Consider the following 15108-nt stretch of genomic DNA (forward strand, 5'->3'; position numbering starts at 1 on the left):
CCCTCGACTTACAAGACGCGTATTTCCACATAACTATTCACCCGGCTCACAGGCGTTTTCTCCGGGTCATGGTAGGCAAAGAACATTTTCAGTACAAGGTTCTGCCATTCGGCCTCTCCTCGGCCCCCAGAGTCTTCACCAAGACCTTGGCAGTGGTGTCAGCCTACCTGCACAGACGGGGGGTGTTTATATTCCCATATCAGAGAAGAAAAAAAAAAAAAAGACTGCCTACTGAAAGGGGCCTCGAAGGAGGAGGTACTTCGCATGATACGCGTCACAGCAGACACGTTCTCTTCGCTGGGCCTGGTCATCAATTTGGCAAAATCAAAGATAGACCCCGCACAGGACATAGAGTTCATAGGGGCACGTATAAATTCTATCACAGCAAGTGTTTATCTACCAGATGCCCGCTTTCGCGCCATTGGTTCCCTCGTGCAAGTCATCACCTTCAGCCCTACGGTGCCGGTTCTGACGTGCTCACAGCTGCTGGGCCACATGGCAGCAGCAACGTTTGTGGTACAGAATGCCCGATTGCATAGGTGCAGCATGCAGCACTGGCTGGCGAGCGTCTACAAACCGGCAGCACACACTGTCCACAGGGTGGTGTCGCCCACGGCAGAGGTGCGCAGATCCCTGCAATGGTGGGTGAACCCCAAGAACATGCTAACAGGGGTGCCCTTTCACCAACCACAAATATCTGTTTTTCTCACTACCGACGCTTCCCACATAGGGTGGGGAGCACACATGGGTGAAAAGGTGACGCAAAGGCTGTGGTCCTCCACGGAACAGTCACTGCACATAAATATACTGGAGCTCAGAGCAGTGTTTAATGCCTGCAAACACTTTCGAGACCATATACAAGGCAAGTAGTCGGGATCAGTAAAGACAATACCTCCACCATGTTTTATATAAATCAGCAAGGAGGAGCTCGGTCCCATGCCTTATGTGCGGAAGCAGTCCGATTGTGGAACTGGTGCATCGCTAACAATATAACCTTGAAAGCCTCGTACTTACCAGGCGCTCACAATGTGAAGGCAGACCAGCTGAGCAGGCGCTTCACACTCACACACGAGTGGCAGATCCGTTCCGATCTGCTACGACCGATTTTTCACGCATGGGGTTTTCCCCAGGTAGACCTGTTTGCCACTCAACACAACAAGAAGTGCCCACAATACTGCTCCAGGGCAGGACTGGGACGGGGGTCCCTGGGGGACGCATTCGCGATCTCATGGAGGGGCCCCCTGCTCTACGCCTGTACTCCCACAGTGCTTATCCACAAAGTCTTGCAGAAAGCCAGGAGAGAGAAAGCCCGAATGATCCTAGTAGTCCCAACGTGGGATTGACAGCAATGGTTCCTCTTACTCCTGCGCATGTCGGACCGTCCACCGATGCCCCTCCCGGTGGTGCCGATCTGCTCACACAGCCCAGGACTCCATAGTGCATCCACGCCCCCAAGACCTGCGACTGCAAGCATGGTTAATCCATGGCTCAGCTCCCTAGAGAGCACGCGTACGGAGGGAGTGCAACAAGTCCTAGAAAGTAGCAGGAGGACTTCCACCAGGAAGCCCTATAAGCAAAAATGGACTCGATTCACTGCATGGTGTTCTACCAAGCAATTAGCCCCCCTTGCTGCGCATATACCTGTAGTACTAGAGTATTTACTGGACCTCAAGAGAGGCGGACTCTCCCTATCCTCGTTGAAGGGTCCACCTTGCCGCTATATCGGCTTTCAGACATGAAGAGGAAGGGCCCACGGTGTTTGCCCATCCCATGGTTACCAGGTTCCTCAAAGGGCTGGTAAACCTATACCCCCCTCGGAAACCGCTTCCACCTTCGTGGAGCTTGGACCTGGTGCTTAATGCGCTAACGGGACCACCGTTTGAACCCTTAGCCACAGTTTCCCTCCGTCCCCTTACGATAAAGACGACCTTCCTTCTTGCAATCACGTCAGCTCGCAGGGTGAGCGAGCTTGCGGCAGTCATGGCAATGCCACCCTGCACAGTAATTTCCAAGGAGGCGGTAACCTTACGGCTGCATCCAGCCTTTGCTCCCAAAGTTTCTTCAGAGTTTCATATTAATGAACCTATAGTTTTACCCTCATTATCCAAAGCCTCATAACTCCAACAAAGAGGCGCCCCTACACCTCCTGGACGTGAGGAGGGCACTGGCTTTCTATATAGACAGGACTAAGTCCTTCCGGAAAACGGATAGACTCCTAGTCTCTCTCGCTCCCAAATCAAAAGGGGAAGGTCTCTCTTTGCAGAGAATCTCGAAGCACATCGTATCCTGCATAAAAATGTGCTACGAACTCAAAAAGACTCCTTTACTGGCCACGCCCAGGGCTCACTCCACTAGGGCGGTGGCGGCATCAACAGCCTTTTTCAAGGGCGTTGCGCTGAAAGACATTTGCAGAGTGGCGACCTGGTCATCCTATGACACCTTTGCCAAGCACTGCGCCCTTCACAGGGTATTCCAAGAGGATACCCGTCTCTCGACAGCAGTCTTCTTGGGGACAAGCTGCACATGATCCGATTACCCACCTCCTATCTTGGGTTACTGCTGGGTAGTCACCTATTGTGGAGCACCCACGGGGACACTCAAAGAAGAAAGAGAAGTTACTCACCGTAGTAACGGTGGTTCTTCGAGATGTGTCCCCGTGGGTGCTCCACCACCCACCCATCCTCCCTGCTTCGGATCTCTGTTTAGTGTTTTGCAGGAGCATCCGAGGCGGTTGGTCAAGGAACTGGCGGGGACTGGATCGCGCACATGGCCGGGAGCGCGCAAGGGAGCGGCGCACACCGGTGCATGCGCGGTCCGGCAGAAACTGCTTGGAAGATCCGAACTGCGGCGCCGGGGCGAGCCCGACACCTAACGTGGAGCACCCACGGGGACACATCTTGAAGAACCACCGTTACTACGGTGAGTAACTTCTCTTTATTTTTCCCAATGTGCATTACCTTACACTTACCCACATTAAATTTCATTTGCCATTTTGCTGCCCAATCACTCAGTTTGCTGAGATCTTTTTGAAGTTGTTCACAGTCTGCTTTGGTTTTGACTATCCTGAACAGTTTGGTGTCATCTGCAAACTTTGCCACCTCACTACTTACCCCTTTCTCTGGATCATTGATGAATAAGTTGAACAATATTGGTCCCAGGACTGACCCTTGGGGAACACCACTGGTTACCTCCTTCCATTGTGAAAATTTACCATTTATTCCTATCCTTTGTTTCCTGTCTTTTAACCAGTTCCCAATCCATGAAAGGATCTTTCCTCCTATCCCATGACCACCCAAGCGGGCACAGCAGGGGAGACTCTAGCCTGCAGGCAGCAAAATAGCCAAGGCAGCAACATGCGAATGGCTGCGCCTCATAGGTGTGACTGCTGGGCTGGGAGGGCCTGGACCAGCAAGAATCCTCACCCAGGCCTTGCAGCTCCATCAGAGGAAGAGCACATGGGCTGGAGTGGTTCGGTCACAGGTTCCCTTCTGCACCTAGATTTTCAGGCAGGAAAAATGAGGGATGTTGTCCCACCTTCTGGTCAATACATATGACTTTCCCATGGGAATCCAGGCTCTGATCAATCATGCAGCCCCCTGTGATTTATCCCCTCTCCCAGGATGCCTGCGGCTCTTTAAGAACTTCTTCGTGGCTCCTGATGTTGTAATTGCAAAGTGAAAAAAACTCCCCGCGTTATTTTTGATAAATGGTGATCGTCTAAGAGCCCAACAAAGAACAATTCCTATCTAAATAGCCAACAGTGTGTGGTCTTGAAGTGTTGGGTAACTCCTCCTTTAATATGTGCAGTGCATTGTGGGATATGATACTGGGTCTGTGTTTTGAATGTGTTGCTAATAAAGCCTTGAGTTTGGAAAGGAAAAGGGAGCTTGCAGCACTCTGGCTGGGAAGGGCAACGCACGTTGTAAGAAAGAAAACGGAAATTAAACGGGAAGTAAAACTGCCATAGCTAAAGTGGGATTGGAATGGCTTCAAAAGTCAGGAAGACAGTGGTACAAACACACATGTAAAGTGCGAGGAAGCAGAATATGTAAAGAGTTTGTGAATGGCCTGCAGTAAGCATGTATCGCATCACAAATCATTGTGTGTGCGCTGTTCTTAAAACGGGGGTTACAAAAAGTACGGTTTGCCATTATTTACTAAGGACTGTCTCATAGTCACAGGCATTGTGGTTCTTGAATTAATGATTCTTCTTACTGAATTAAAAAAATGTCTCTTCTAGCTAGTTTGGTTGCCCACCCCTGCTCTAACCTCTTAGCATCCTGAGTGTTACTTTTTCAGGGTATATTGGCATTGGAAAAGGCTCAGAAAAGGGCAACAAAAACGATAAGGGGTTTGGAGCTGGGTTTGGGGTTTGACGAAAGATTAAAAAGACTGGGACTTTGCAGCTTAGAAAAGAGGAGACTAAGGGGGATATAACAGAGGTTTATGAGTTCATGACTGGTGTGGAAAAAGCGAATAAGGAAAAGTTATTTACTTGTTCCCCTAACCTAAGAACTAGGGGTCACCCAATGAAATTAATGGGTAGCAAGTTTAAAACTAACAGAAGGAAGTTTTTCTTCACACAGCACGTGGTCGGCCTGTGGAACTCCTCGCCAGAGGTTGTTGTGGAGACCAAGACTTTAAAAGGGTTCTAAAAAGAGGTTCATGGAGGTTTGGTCCATCAATGGCTGTTAGCCAGGCTGGGTGGGAATGGTGTCCCTGCCTCTGTTTGTCAGAGGCTGGAAATGGCTGACAGGAGAGGGATCGCTTTGATGATTCCCTGTTCTGTTCACTCCCTCTGGGGCATCTGGCGTTGGCCTGTGTTGGAAGACACTGGGCTAGATGGACCTTTGGTCTGACCCAGTACGGCCATTCTTATGTTATGTTCTTATGAACCTACTCTCAGCTGTCATGGCAAAGAGCGAGAGGCCTGTTGCGAATGCACCATGTGCAGCGTACGTCTGTGCCCATCTCTCTGGGCTTTTGTGTGTACATTTGTGTGGGAGCACACTTTAGATCTCCGTGGGCATGGGAGTCTGTTTGCACGTAAGCCTGCTCATGACCTTGAGGGCCTGCATCTCTCTGTGCAGCCTGGTGCATAAATGCTAATGTGCATCCCCGGTTGTGGGTCTGTGTGTGTGTGCAGGATCCCATCTCTGTGTTTGTGTGTTCCTGTGTGCACGCCAGTCAGCACATGCCCATATGTGTGTGTGTCTCTCTCTCCTAGCGGGGAAGATGGAGGGCATACCGATGAGCTGCAATGTGCTTTTCATAAACGGGCATTTTGAGCCAACTGGAGTGTGCATAATTTTCTCAGCAGCCAATCACGAAGCTCCAGGGGCTCCATTTCAACCCCTGCCTGCAATAAAAGAGAAGAAGAAATTCCCCAGCCAGAGCTGGTGGCAGGAGAATGGGAGGGATTAAGGGAGGGGATGGAGCTGATTTATAAATCCCAGCCCAGGGGCTGCCTCGACACACAGCTCTCCGCGCTCTGGACAGGGAATCATCAGCGCTGCCCTTACTCAGCACTGGACGAGCTCCTCACAATGCCAGAGTGCTGGGACGGGGTAAGTGCGGCACCCACCCCTCCCTGGTGCCAGGCAGGGCTTCTCAAGGGCACGCACCCACGATCCACCCGGCGTGCTTGCCCTAGCTTTGGCTTCTTTGCACAAGCAGCAAGGCAAAGATATCTCGCTTGCTTTCCAACCCCTCTGGTCCCCCAGCCCCTGAGTCACCAGCAGTTTGCAGGGGGGCCCAGTCCCCAGCTTTATCCTTGAGTCTTTGTCCCCCCCCTCCGGGCTCCAGAGCTGCCCGGAACCGCCCTGCTCTTTGCAGCTCCGACGGAGGGCATTGCACCTCTTGTTGGATGCGGTGTGCTTTCAGCAGCAGCCATCAGAGCTGAACCCCTCTGCCCTCTGCAGGGTCTGCCGTAGCAAATGGCCAGAGGCGGGTGGGCAGCGGGAGGTACGGGTGGGGGCGGGGGTGGGGGGCTTGGTGCTGCAGCGGGTTTGGTGGGGGCTGGGTTCCCTGTACTCCACTGCTGCTGCAGTGTGATGGGTCGTCCCCGTGACCTGCAGACACACCTGGCATCCCGCGATGAGCTCTGTGGTCCCTGATGTTTGCTCTGCACAGCCGGTGCCTGGCGGGTGCTCCTGGGCTCAGGCTCCTGGCATTGCTGCGATCCCCTCCCCATCGCAACAGTGTCTGATGTGGGGCTAATTCAGGATGACCTAGGATCTCCCCTGTAGGGACTCAGGGCCTTCTGCTCGGCCCAGAGGGAGGCAGGGGTTTCTGTGGCTGTGGGCTCAGGTACCCAGTGGTGTTGCTAGACATGGAGCTGCATGGCGGGGTTTGGGAAAGGAGCAGGAAGGTGCCGTGTATTGATGCTGGTTGGAGCTGGGTTGGGTAAAATGTGCAGTGCTAGAGAACGGTCTGGCGGGAGATGCTGATGCAGCAGCTGCTTTGGGTAGCTTCCTATGTTTGGTCCGTGAGGTGTGGGGCGGGGTGAGTGTTACTAGCACAGCGTATGTGCTCAGTGTCCAGGAATAGCGAGGGACAGCAGGGCAGGTTGGTCTGAGACATGACACTTGCGTGCTAGTCCGGGCTCTGCTACTGCCCTCTTTGGTGACCTTGGGCAAATCCCTTCCCTGTGCCTCAGTTTCCGGAGCTGAGAACATAACTGCAGAGCATCGGCATCCTTTGCAACAGCGTGGGCAGTCCTGCGGGACACACGTACTTGACTCCGCAGGGGGCAAAAAGGCCTCATTGAAGAGGCCACAACAAGTGATACTTGTGCAAAGACAAGTGTGCGACAGCAGTGCTGGTGAGCTGGATGCCCAGCACCATCCTCTGGCCCCACGGGGCTGTGAGCCTTGCCCCAGAGCCAGGAGGCGATGGCAAAGCCCAGGGTGACCTGCTGGAAAGGCAGACATACTGGCTCAGACAGAGCACATGCATTTTGTCTAGATCCTGGGGTCCGAGTACCCCTGGGTGTCCGCGAGGGCATTGCAGGGGGTCTGTGAAAAAAATAAAAGATACGTAAAAATGATCCTAGAAAATAAGATTTAAATAAATTGCAAAGTTACAATCTATTATTATTATTAAATTAAATACCCTCTGATGACGTTATTCATTGCTGGCTGAAAATCTCTGTTTCCTTTTTCATTTAATGAAGTGGTAAATGGCAGCTAGAGTTTGCTTTGATGGGCATCTGTGAATGGTTTGCGGGGGGTGACTGGGGGCCCGTGATCGGTTTGGGTGAGCAATCGGTGGTTGGCCCTAGTGAAAAGGTTGGGAACCGCTGGTCTAGGTGGTGGCAGAGAACTTTTCTAGCCAGACAGGCTCTGGGTGCAGGTTAACCGTAAGTTACCCTTGTGCAGCACCACAGAGTGGACAGGGTTGGGTCCCTGGCTGTAAACAAATGATCCAGCGGGCCAGCAGCGGGGTAGGTCTATCAAAACCAGCAAAGTGAGAGTGCTAGTGAATCAGGGCAGTGTGCCCTAGGAGGGGGTCCAGTCTAGCAGCCAAAAGGCCTTTCACTCACTGAGGGGAGCTCGTCTGATAGCCACAGCTCTAGAAGAGGCTCAGTTGCTCCCCCTTGGGAACACAGGCTGGGCGATGACGTTGCTGAGGGTCCCTCCGAGGGCAGACACTGTGCCCTGCGTCCCACGTGTTTTCTCTTTGCTGCTGCTGGAATTTTGGCTGGAATAGCTGAAGAGAGAGTGTTGGCTTAGGGTTAGAGCAGAGGGCTGGGAGTCAGGATTCTCAGAGCCTGGTTCCGCTTCTGCTACTGAGCTGCTGGGAAAACCTTGGGTGAGTCACTTAACTTCTTTGTGCCTCAGTTTCCCTGGAGAGAATGGATCTTTCTTACCTAATGCGGTGGGTGTTGGTGGGAGGGTGGAGTTGTGAAGTGGAGCTTGTGTGAGTGTATGCAGCCCTGGGAGATCCCTGCCAGAGCTGGGTAATGCAGAGGGTGACTGTGCAGTAGCTGTCAGGTCAGTATTACCAGTGGATGTGTAAGTTGCTTGAGCAAGGCGGGGGCTGGGCTGGCAGCCCGGGCCTGCGCATACAGACCAGAGGTTGTGCAGCTGGGAGTGCTCAATGCAGGGTCCGGTAGAGGGGTCGAGGGGCACTCTCAGCACTCCAGATAGAGGTCCTAGTCAGATCAGAGCCTCATCCTTTTCATCCTCTTTCTGGCTCAGCTCTGGGTCACGGGCATGTGAGCAGCTCTAGGTCAGGCGTCCAAGCCACCTCCAACCCCCAAGCCTGGACGCTGAGCAAAGCCCAGGAGCTCATCCCCACAGAGGCGCTCTGACCAGGGTTCCTGCTGATGTTGTCCATCCGGGGCGGAATAAATTTTGTTTTGTGCACGGAGGCATGGGTGGACATGCACCACCGATAGCAGCAGGCTGCCGGCTGCGGGCGCTCTGCTAACCGGCCGGGCAGCACCTGAATCTCTCCTGAGCGCCTGCCCAAGCTCTCAGCTTCCAGGGGACACTGACTCTGACCCATGTCGTGCGCAGCGGCGCTGGAGTGTGAAGCTGCACGCCCACTGGGGTGCTGAGACCCCATCTGGCAAGCTAAGGGGCTCTGAGGCCCACCGAGCCTCGGTGGCAACATTCCCGCTAGCATCCCTCTCTCCTGGTTTTTATGTCTTTAATTGATCGGAATTAAAGCAAAGCTTCTCGTAGGCCCAGTCCGATTCGGCTGAGGTGGAGAGGAGCTTGGAAATTTGCAGGCTGGAACTGTCTCCGGCTGGGCGGGCAGGATCTGGCTGGCATTTTGTTACAAGCGCGCTGCTGACAGCATCCTCCTGCTGCTTTCAACCAGCTGGAACAGGTCCTGGGGCAGCATTTCCCAGCCCCGCACGTGACCCACTCGGTGGCAGCAGCCATTTTGGAAAGCTCCCTGTCTCATAAGCTTTCCCTCCCTTCCAGGTAACCATGGGAACTTGGCCACTTTGGGCAGAGTGAACCCAAAATAGCAACCACAAGAGGGAGGAGGGGACGTGGGTGGGTTGGGGGGGCATATTTCCCTCCTTCCTCCCACCTGCCCCTGGCCCTGGGCTGTTTAAGAAAAGGCAATGATGTGTATTAGCTCACTGATTCAGGGGATGCTTTTAGGACTCCTTTGCCAGGCAAATTGTACATTCATGGGGGGTTAGGAAATACCGAGGCCTGGAGCCTAGGTTTGGAGGATTGGAGCACCCGGCACTCCCGTCGAAGCTGACAGGTGCTGACTATTGGGCAGTGTCCAAAGTCCAAGTCAGGACTGAGGCCTGCTGGTGCTCAGTGCTGTACAAGCAGACCAGCCCCGGCCTTGAAATCTCCTCGCTGTGGAGGTGACTTTGTGAGCTTAGAGGCAGGCTCATGCTCCGCTGGCCAAGACAAGGCACAAGCCCCTCCCCTCCTGGGCTGAGATTGCCTTTCCCGGCTGAGTTACCCACGCCGCTGACCACACAGGGGCTGCCAGGCCTTGCACGCTGGGCATAGAGGGGAAACGAGGGGCAGAAAAAGAGAGAGCTGAAGATGGCGTGGTTAGCTGACCCCCAAGTGCCCCATGACTCTACCCCGGCTGAGTGAACCGGCCACGTCTGGGATGGCAGCAGGAGCCGACTCACACCTGATTCTTGTGAATTGTCCTTTTCTGAATCCCCCAGCACAGGTCTGAGCGTCACGGCTGCCCTTGGGGCAGAAGAGAGAGGCTGTTACCCTCAGGAAGGCGCCCCATGCCCCTCCCAGAGCACAAGCCTGGAATGTAGCTGCTGATCACGTGGCCACACGCTCTGTGCGGTCTGTGTTTTCTGCACGGCCATACGTGCATTGCTGGGGTCACGGGCAGGTGGCCAGGGGGCATCGCCAGCTGGGGATGTAACACCCTGGGCCTCATACGGTGGTGTCACTTCCCTCCTCACTGCTGCTGAGAATGAGAGGGGGGAACCTCGGAGCCTGGGGCCTTCTGATCTATCACTGTTACGGTTATCCCGATGCCCATCCGCTGGGTTGGACTGCCTGCCTTCCACGTCAGACCCCCACTAGCAGGGCTGTCCCAAGTGGAGTCTTCATTTCAGGCCAACCTGGAAAGTCCAGGTCCAGATCTGGGTTTTGATTTGGAACCCCCGTGTCCCTGGCCATGATGTGGATGCAGGGCGTTGGCTTGGGTCCCCTCCTTAATACTATATGTGGGGGCTCGGTGTTATTGGGGACCCTCCCCGGTGGTGTTTGCCAGGCTGCTGCAGATGTGGTAGCTGGACCAAGGAATGGTTATCAGCAGTTCTGACCGAACACTGTTCTCCCTTACAAAAAGGAAAAGCATCATGTCGAAGATCAGGTTCCCTGGCAAGATGGGGCCACATTCCAGAACAGCTGCGGTCCAGCCGCTGGAGCTATGGCCAGAGATGTCCTTGCTTTTTGCTGCAGTGGACGAAGCTCCATTATGCACTCTCGTTCACAGCCTCTGCCTGCCTGCTTTTTTGGGGACTAAGCTGCAGATGCAAACTCTGGAGATCAAAATCTCCTGTCCATTCCAGTGCATTACAGAGCTCTGAGCCCCGGCTCCCTTTTGGTGCATGCTGCTTCTCTGCCAGGTCTCCATTAATCCCTGCCCCAGATCAATACTCTGCCGGGACGGGAGTCAATCGAGCAAACCCATCAGAGCAGGCAGCTGGGACACGGATCCTAAGAGGGCAAGTGGCAGCTGGCAAGCAGAGCCGACTGGGCCTCTTCCCGCTTGGCCTGGGCTGGGAACTGAAAGAAATGCTGAGGGGGAAGGCCAGGCAACCAAGTGCTGTGATGCCATCCCCTCTCTGCTGAAGTCCTGGGAAGGACCAGGACAGGATGTGGCCCTTGCAGCAGCCGCACACTGGAGCTGGGAGACAAAGCAGCAGATGGGGAAGACTGAAAACTTCAGGGTGCCGTCTGGCTTGTAAATCGCTCTCATGACTCTTGGTCTGACCAGAGCCCCCCTTTGCTGGAGACAGACTGGGGCAAGTGGTGTTTCTGCGGGAGAGCTGGAATTAGAGCGGTCCTGTCAGACCTCGGCAGCTACCCAATTTACTTCTTAGGTCATGAGCTTTCCTGGGTAAAACCCACCGCCTCGGATTCAGGAGCAAAACTCATTTTTCATCATCATTTTAACCATCATTTAATACTAAGGATTTTGTAATCCTTTTTGCTCCAGAATCTGATGAAGTGGGTCTTACCCACGAAAGCTCATTGCCTAATGAATAACCTTGCTCGTTGTTAAGGTGCCACAGGACTGCAAGGCACTTGGGTATCATGCTGCTGACTCAGCTATAATTGTCTGGGCCGTTGTCCCATTGTTGTCACTAAAAACCACTTGTGGGTTCAGGCCCTGTGATCACCCCAGATCTCTTGTGTCTGCTCCCTAGTGACTGGGAGCTAAATTTGCTTGTCTGCAGTTTGGTGTGTCTCTCAGCATTCGGGGTGGCCCCCCTTGTGTGGGATTCTCAGCTGATGTAAGTGGACATTGGGGCACTGACTTCAAAGGAGCTATGGGGGTCACTGCCAGCCGACGCTTTAGCTGGTGTTTCTCTGCAACGCCTGAGCTGCTGATTCAAGAATCTTAAAGGGGCAGGACTTTATTTCCCTGTGTACCCACTTCAGAAGGGAACCTCACGAGGTTGGTGAGTCCAGCCCCCTGCCCAAAACATGACCAACCCCAGCTAAACCATCCCAGCCAGGGCTTTGTCAAGTCGGGACTTAAAAACCTCCCGGGCTGGAGAGTCCACCACCTCTCTAGGTAACACATTCCAGTGCTTCACCACCCGCCTAGTAAAACAGGTTTTCCTAATACCCAACCTACACCTCGGCCTGTAACTTGAGACCATTGCTCCTTGTTCTGCCATCCTTACTACTGAGAACAGCCTCTCTCCATCCCCTTTAGAGCCTCCCTTTAGGAAGTCGAAGGCTGCTATCAAAGCGCCCCTCATTCTTCTCTTCTGCAAACTAAATAAACCCAAATCCCTCAGCCTCTCTGTGTAGGTCATGTGCTCCAGACCCCTCATCTCTTCGGACCCCTACGCTGGACGCTCTCCAATGTACCCACATCCGAATCTTCAGAACACACTTAGCACTGATCTGGGCTCTTCCAGACCCAGCCCATCTGTTCTAGAGCCACATTTGAGTGTTGGGAACATATGCGCCCTTAAGGGAGGTGACTTGGTTTCTTCCCACTGGTTGCTGATGCTTCATGGGGACGCTATGTCCATGCACTGGCCAAGAGGCTAATGGGAATGGGAGCAGCAGGTACAGAGAGGTTTCTTTGGCCGGGACACTACAGACTTCCTCCGGAGCGTGCCATGTGACCTATACCCACTCACAAGGGAGTGATCCGGTGTAATTTGTGAGGTGTGTCTTGATGGTGACAAGGGGGAGGCAGCAAATGAAGGCCTCGATCCTGGCTTCCCTGATATCTGATCCGTGGCACTGTGTCCCCCAGGGGATCCGGGTTGCTCCGAGCCTCCTGCCTGTCCCTGCTGGTGTGCCTGGTTTTGGATATGTCGCCTGCCCCATTGCTCATGCCGGTTGGGTATTTGTGAATGCAAATGGCCATGTGTGTTTCCAGTCGGTGAACTGGGTATGAGTCCCATGTGCAGATGAGGGTGTGGATTTGGCACACAGCTGTTAAAAATCCGTTGCCCCTTGTCTGCCTTTGGGAAGGATGTAAAGTTGATCCAATGCCGTGAAAACAGCTGTAGCATTTAGTGGGGTCAGTTTGGGGAACATCTGTCACGTGGGAAGCTTCACTGGGAGCTTACACGTGAGCACGCCCAGGATGGGTGTGTTTCTGCCTGGGAGAGTCTGCCAGCTTGGCGAGGTGGGCACGCTATCTGTGCAAAGGTGCGGTGGGCGTGTCAGTGTGAAAGCACGGACGTGTGTGTGACAGGCTTGTGGGCATGTCCGTCAGAGGTGTGTATCTGGGGCAGGCTAGTGATTGCTGTCACTGGTTAACCTCATCCCAGCTTGATCCATGACCAGGCTTTTCTGCATTGCAATGGGAGAGGAGTTACCTGAGAGAATGGAGTCCTTGGTCTCTTCCTTGCTCGCTAATAGGATGATCCCAGGGAGGGGCGACACGTAAACCTGTTTCTTCTCTCTCTTCCAGGAGCATGATATCGAGACCCCATATGGGCTGCTGCATGTGGTCATTCGGGGGTCACCTAAGGGCAATCGCCCAGCCATCCTGACCTACCACGATGTTGGACTCAACCGTAAGTGCAACTGTCCATGCTGGCCGTAGGCTGCTAACAGTGTAGGGGAGGAGGGAGCACAATCCCAAGGTTTGTCTGGTCAGTGTCATTCCCAGGGACTCCCAACAGCTGCCTATGGGGTTTGGCACCAGGAACAAGTGGCCAAGGTTAACAATGCCGCCTGCCAATAGTGAGTAAATAGCCGTAGCTCCCTGGGCACGGATCCCAGAGATGGCTTGCTCTTGCCTCGGGGGTTTCAGATCCAATTTCTGAGGGGGTGCGGGATATCTGTGGAACTCACTTCAGCAGCAGCAGCAGCCTGTGATTGACACTGAGTAAGATTTACCAGAGATTTCAGCAGCTGCGACGGTCCCTGATAGTACGTGGTGTTGGCTGCTGGGTCAAAGTACAGCAGGTATTGTTCTTCGTGCACATGATGGAAAGCGATCACCAGCAGAGGGCAGGAAGTTCCCAGTCTCCCCTCCATGGCGCTGTATTACGTGTGGCTAGTTGTGATGCATGAAGGATATTTACTTTCCTCTCAAGAGCCCATGTTGGCCACTGATCAGGATGCGGGAGAAGGTGAAGCTTTAGCCTGCTCCCATGCGGGAATGCTTCCACCTCTATCTCCTGACATTGCAGAGGTGCTGCCGGAGTCGGGGCGTGTATCTCATCAATTACATCTTCTTCCAGCCTCCCAGTATGTTGCCAGAGAACCTGGAGCTCCTGGGGTAGTAGCACTGAGCCTCCTCAGCCGTAAGGTACTTAGTAAGAGACAAACTGCGGCGCGGGTAATGTCGCCTAAGAGTGCCTTGTGGTCTGAGCCCAGATGTGGCACAGGGAGCTGGCGGGAGGTCTTGATTTTCCGAGCACATCCCCAGCGGAGAGCAACGAGGTTCTGTGGAAGCAGAAAGTGAAGAAGGGTTAGAAGTGAGCTCTGAAAGAAATAATCCCTGTGAGGGAGAGACTGAGAGGGCTCCTTCCCCGTTGCTGTCAAAGCTCAGGGAGGCAGGATTGGAGCCAGGGGCTTTTTTTAACCCTTGATGATGGGCATTGGCTCACAACTGCACTGTGGCCCAGTGGGCTTCTGATTGTAATCTCCCGGAGATTCTGCCCCTGGGGTGAAATCCCAGCGTCATTGAAGTCTATGTGAGTTTTGCCAGTGATTTCACTGGGCCCAGTATTTCACCTCTGGACTCAAGCCTCAGTCTGTACTCTTGGCTGCACAGCCAGGGTGTGCTGTCTAGTGGTTACAGCAAGGGTGTGTGAATCAGGTCAGTTGGGTTCTGTGACTGCTGCTGGGACAGAACATTATGCAGGAGTTAGAGGAAGGGGACTTGGAATTGGAATTTCTGAGTTAGTTCTGCAGCTGGTTCTGGGTGGTTCTGGGAAAGGCCCAGTTAACTCTTAATTTTTCCCATCCGAAGGTCATTCCATGATTCCCGTTTTTGGCTCACCAGGGTGTTGTGGGGGATTTTTTTTTTAATGTTTGAGCAGAAATTATTCTCCTTTACATTCTAGATCTTATCTATGGATTCACAATTTCTTTTGCTTGACATGTTTTTTACTTGCTTGCTTCAGAATGGAAGTTTTTTAGCATTTCAAGATTTCACATGTTTCATCATCATCATCATCATCATCATCAACAATCATGGGCTCAGCGCCTGTTGGTGTCTGATGCCTCTCTCACTATTTCCTTCCATCTTTCCCTGTCCAGTGCGGAGTGGCTCAGTTTCTGTAGACTAGCTCTGCACCAATCTACTGTATCATCTACCCATTCTCTGTGGGGTCTGCCTCTCCCATTCGAACCGTCCATTATGCCGAATACCAGGGTCTTGATTTTTCGTTCATCGTTCCTTTTGGAGACATGCCCAAATAGCTGTAACTTCTGTTGTATA

The 15108-nt window shown here is 53.3% G+C and overlaps 1 protein-coding gene across 7 annotated transcripts in view; it reads left to right on the forward strand.

Annotated features, from left to right (window-relative positions):
* Positions 1-15108, forward strand: part of NDRG4 (NDRG family member 4) — an 86004-nt gene that overhangs the window by 41467 nt on the left and 29429 nt on the right. For 5 of the 7 annotated variants that reach the window (XM_075008709.1, XM_075008710.1, XM_075008712.1 and 2 more), the window contains exon 4: positions 13126-13231. In XM_075008709.1, coding sequence (XP_074864810.1) covers positions 13126-13231 — 106 coding nt within the window. Of the gene's footprint in view, positions 1-5442; positions 5568-13125; positions 13232-15108 lie in introns of those variants that run through there. The other 2 variants (XM_075008711.1, XM_075008713.1) reach the window with 1 other exon arrangement.

Source organism: Carettochelys insculpta, chromosome 14 (genome assembly GCF_033958435.1).
Source record: "Carettochelys insculpta isolate YL-2023 chromosome 14, ASM3395843v1, whole genome shotgun sequence".
Lineage (NCBI taxonomy): Eukaryota > Metazoa > Chordata > Testudines > Carettochelyidae > Carettochelys > Carettochelys insculpta.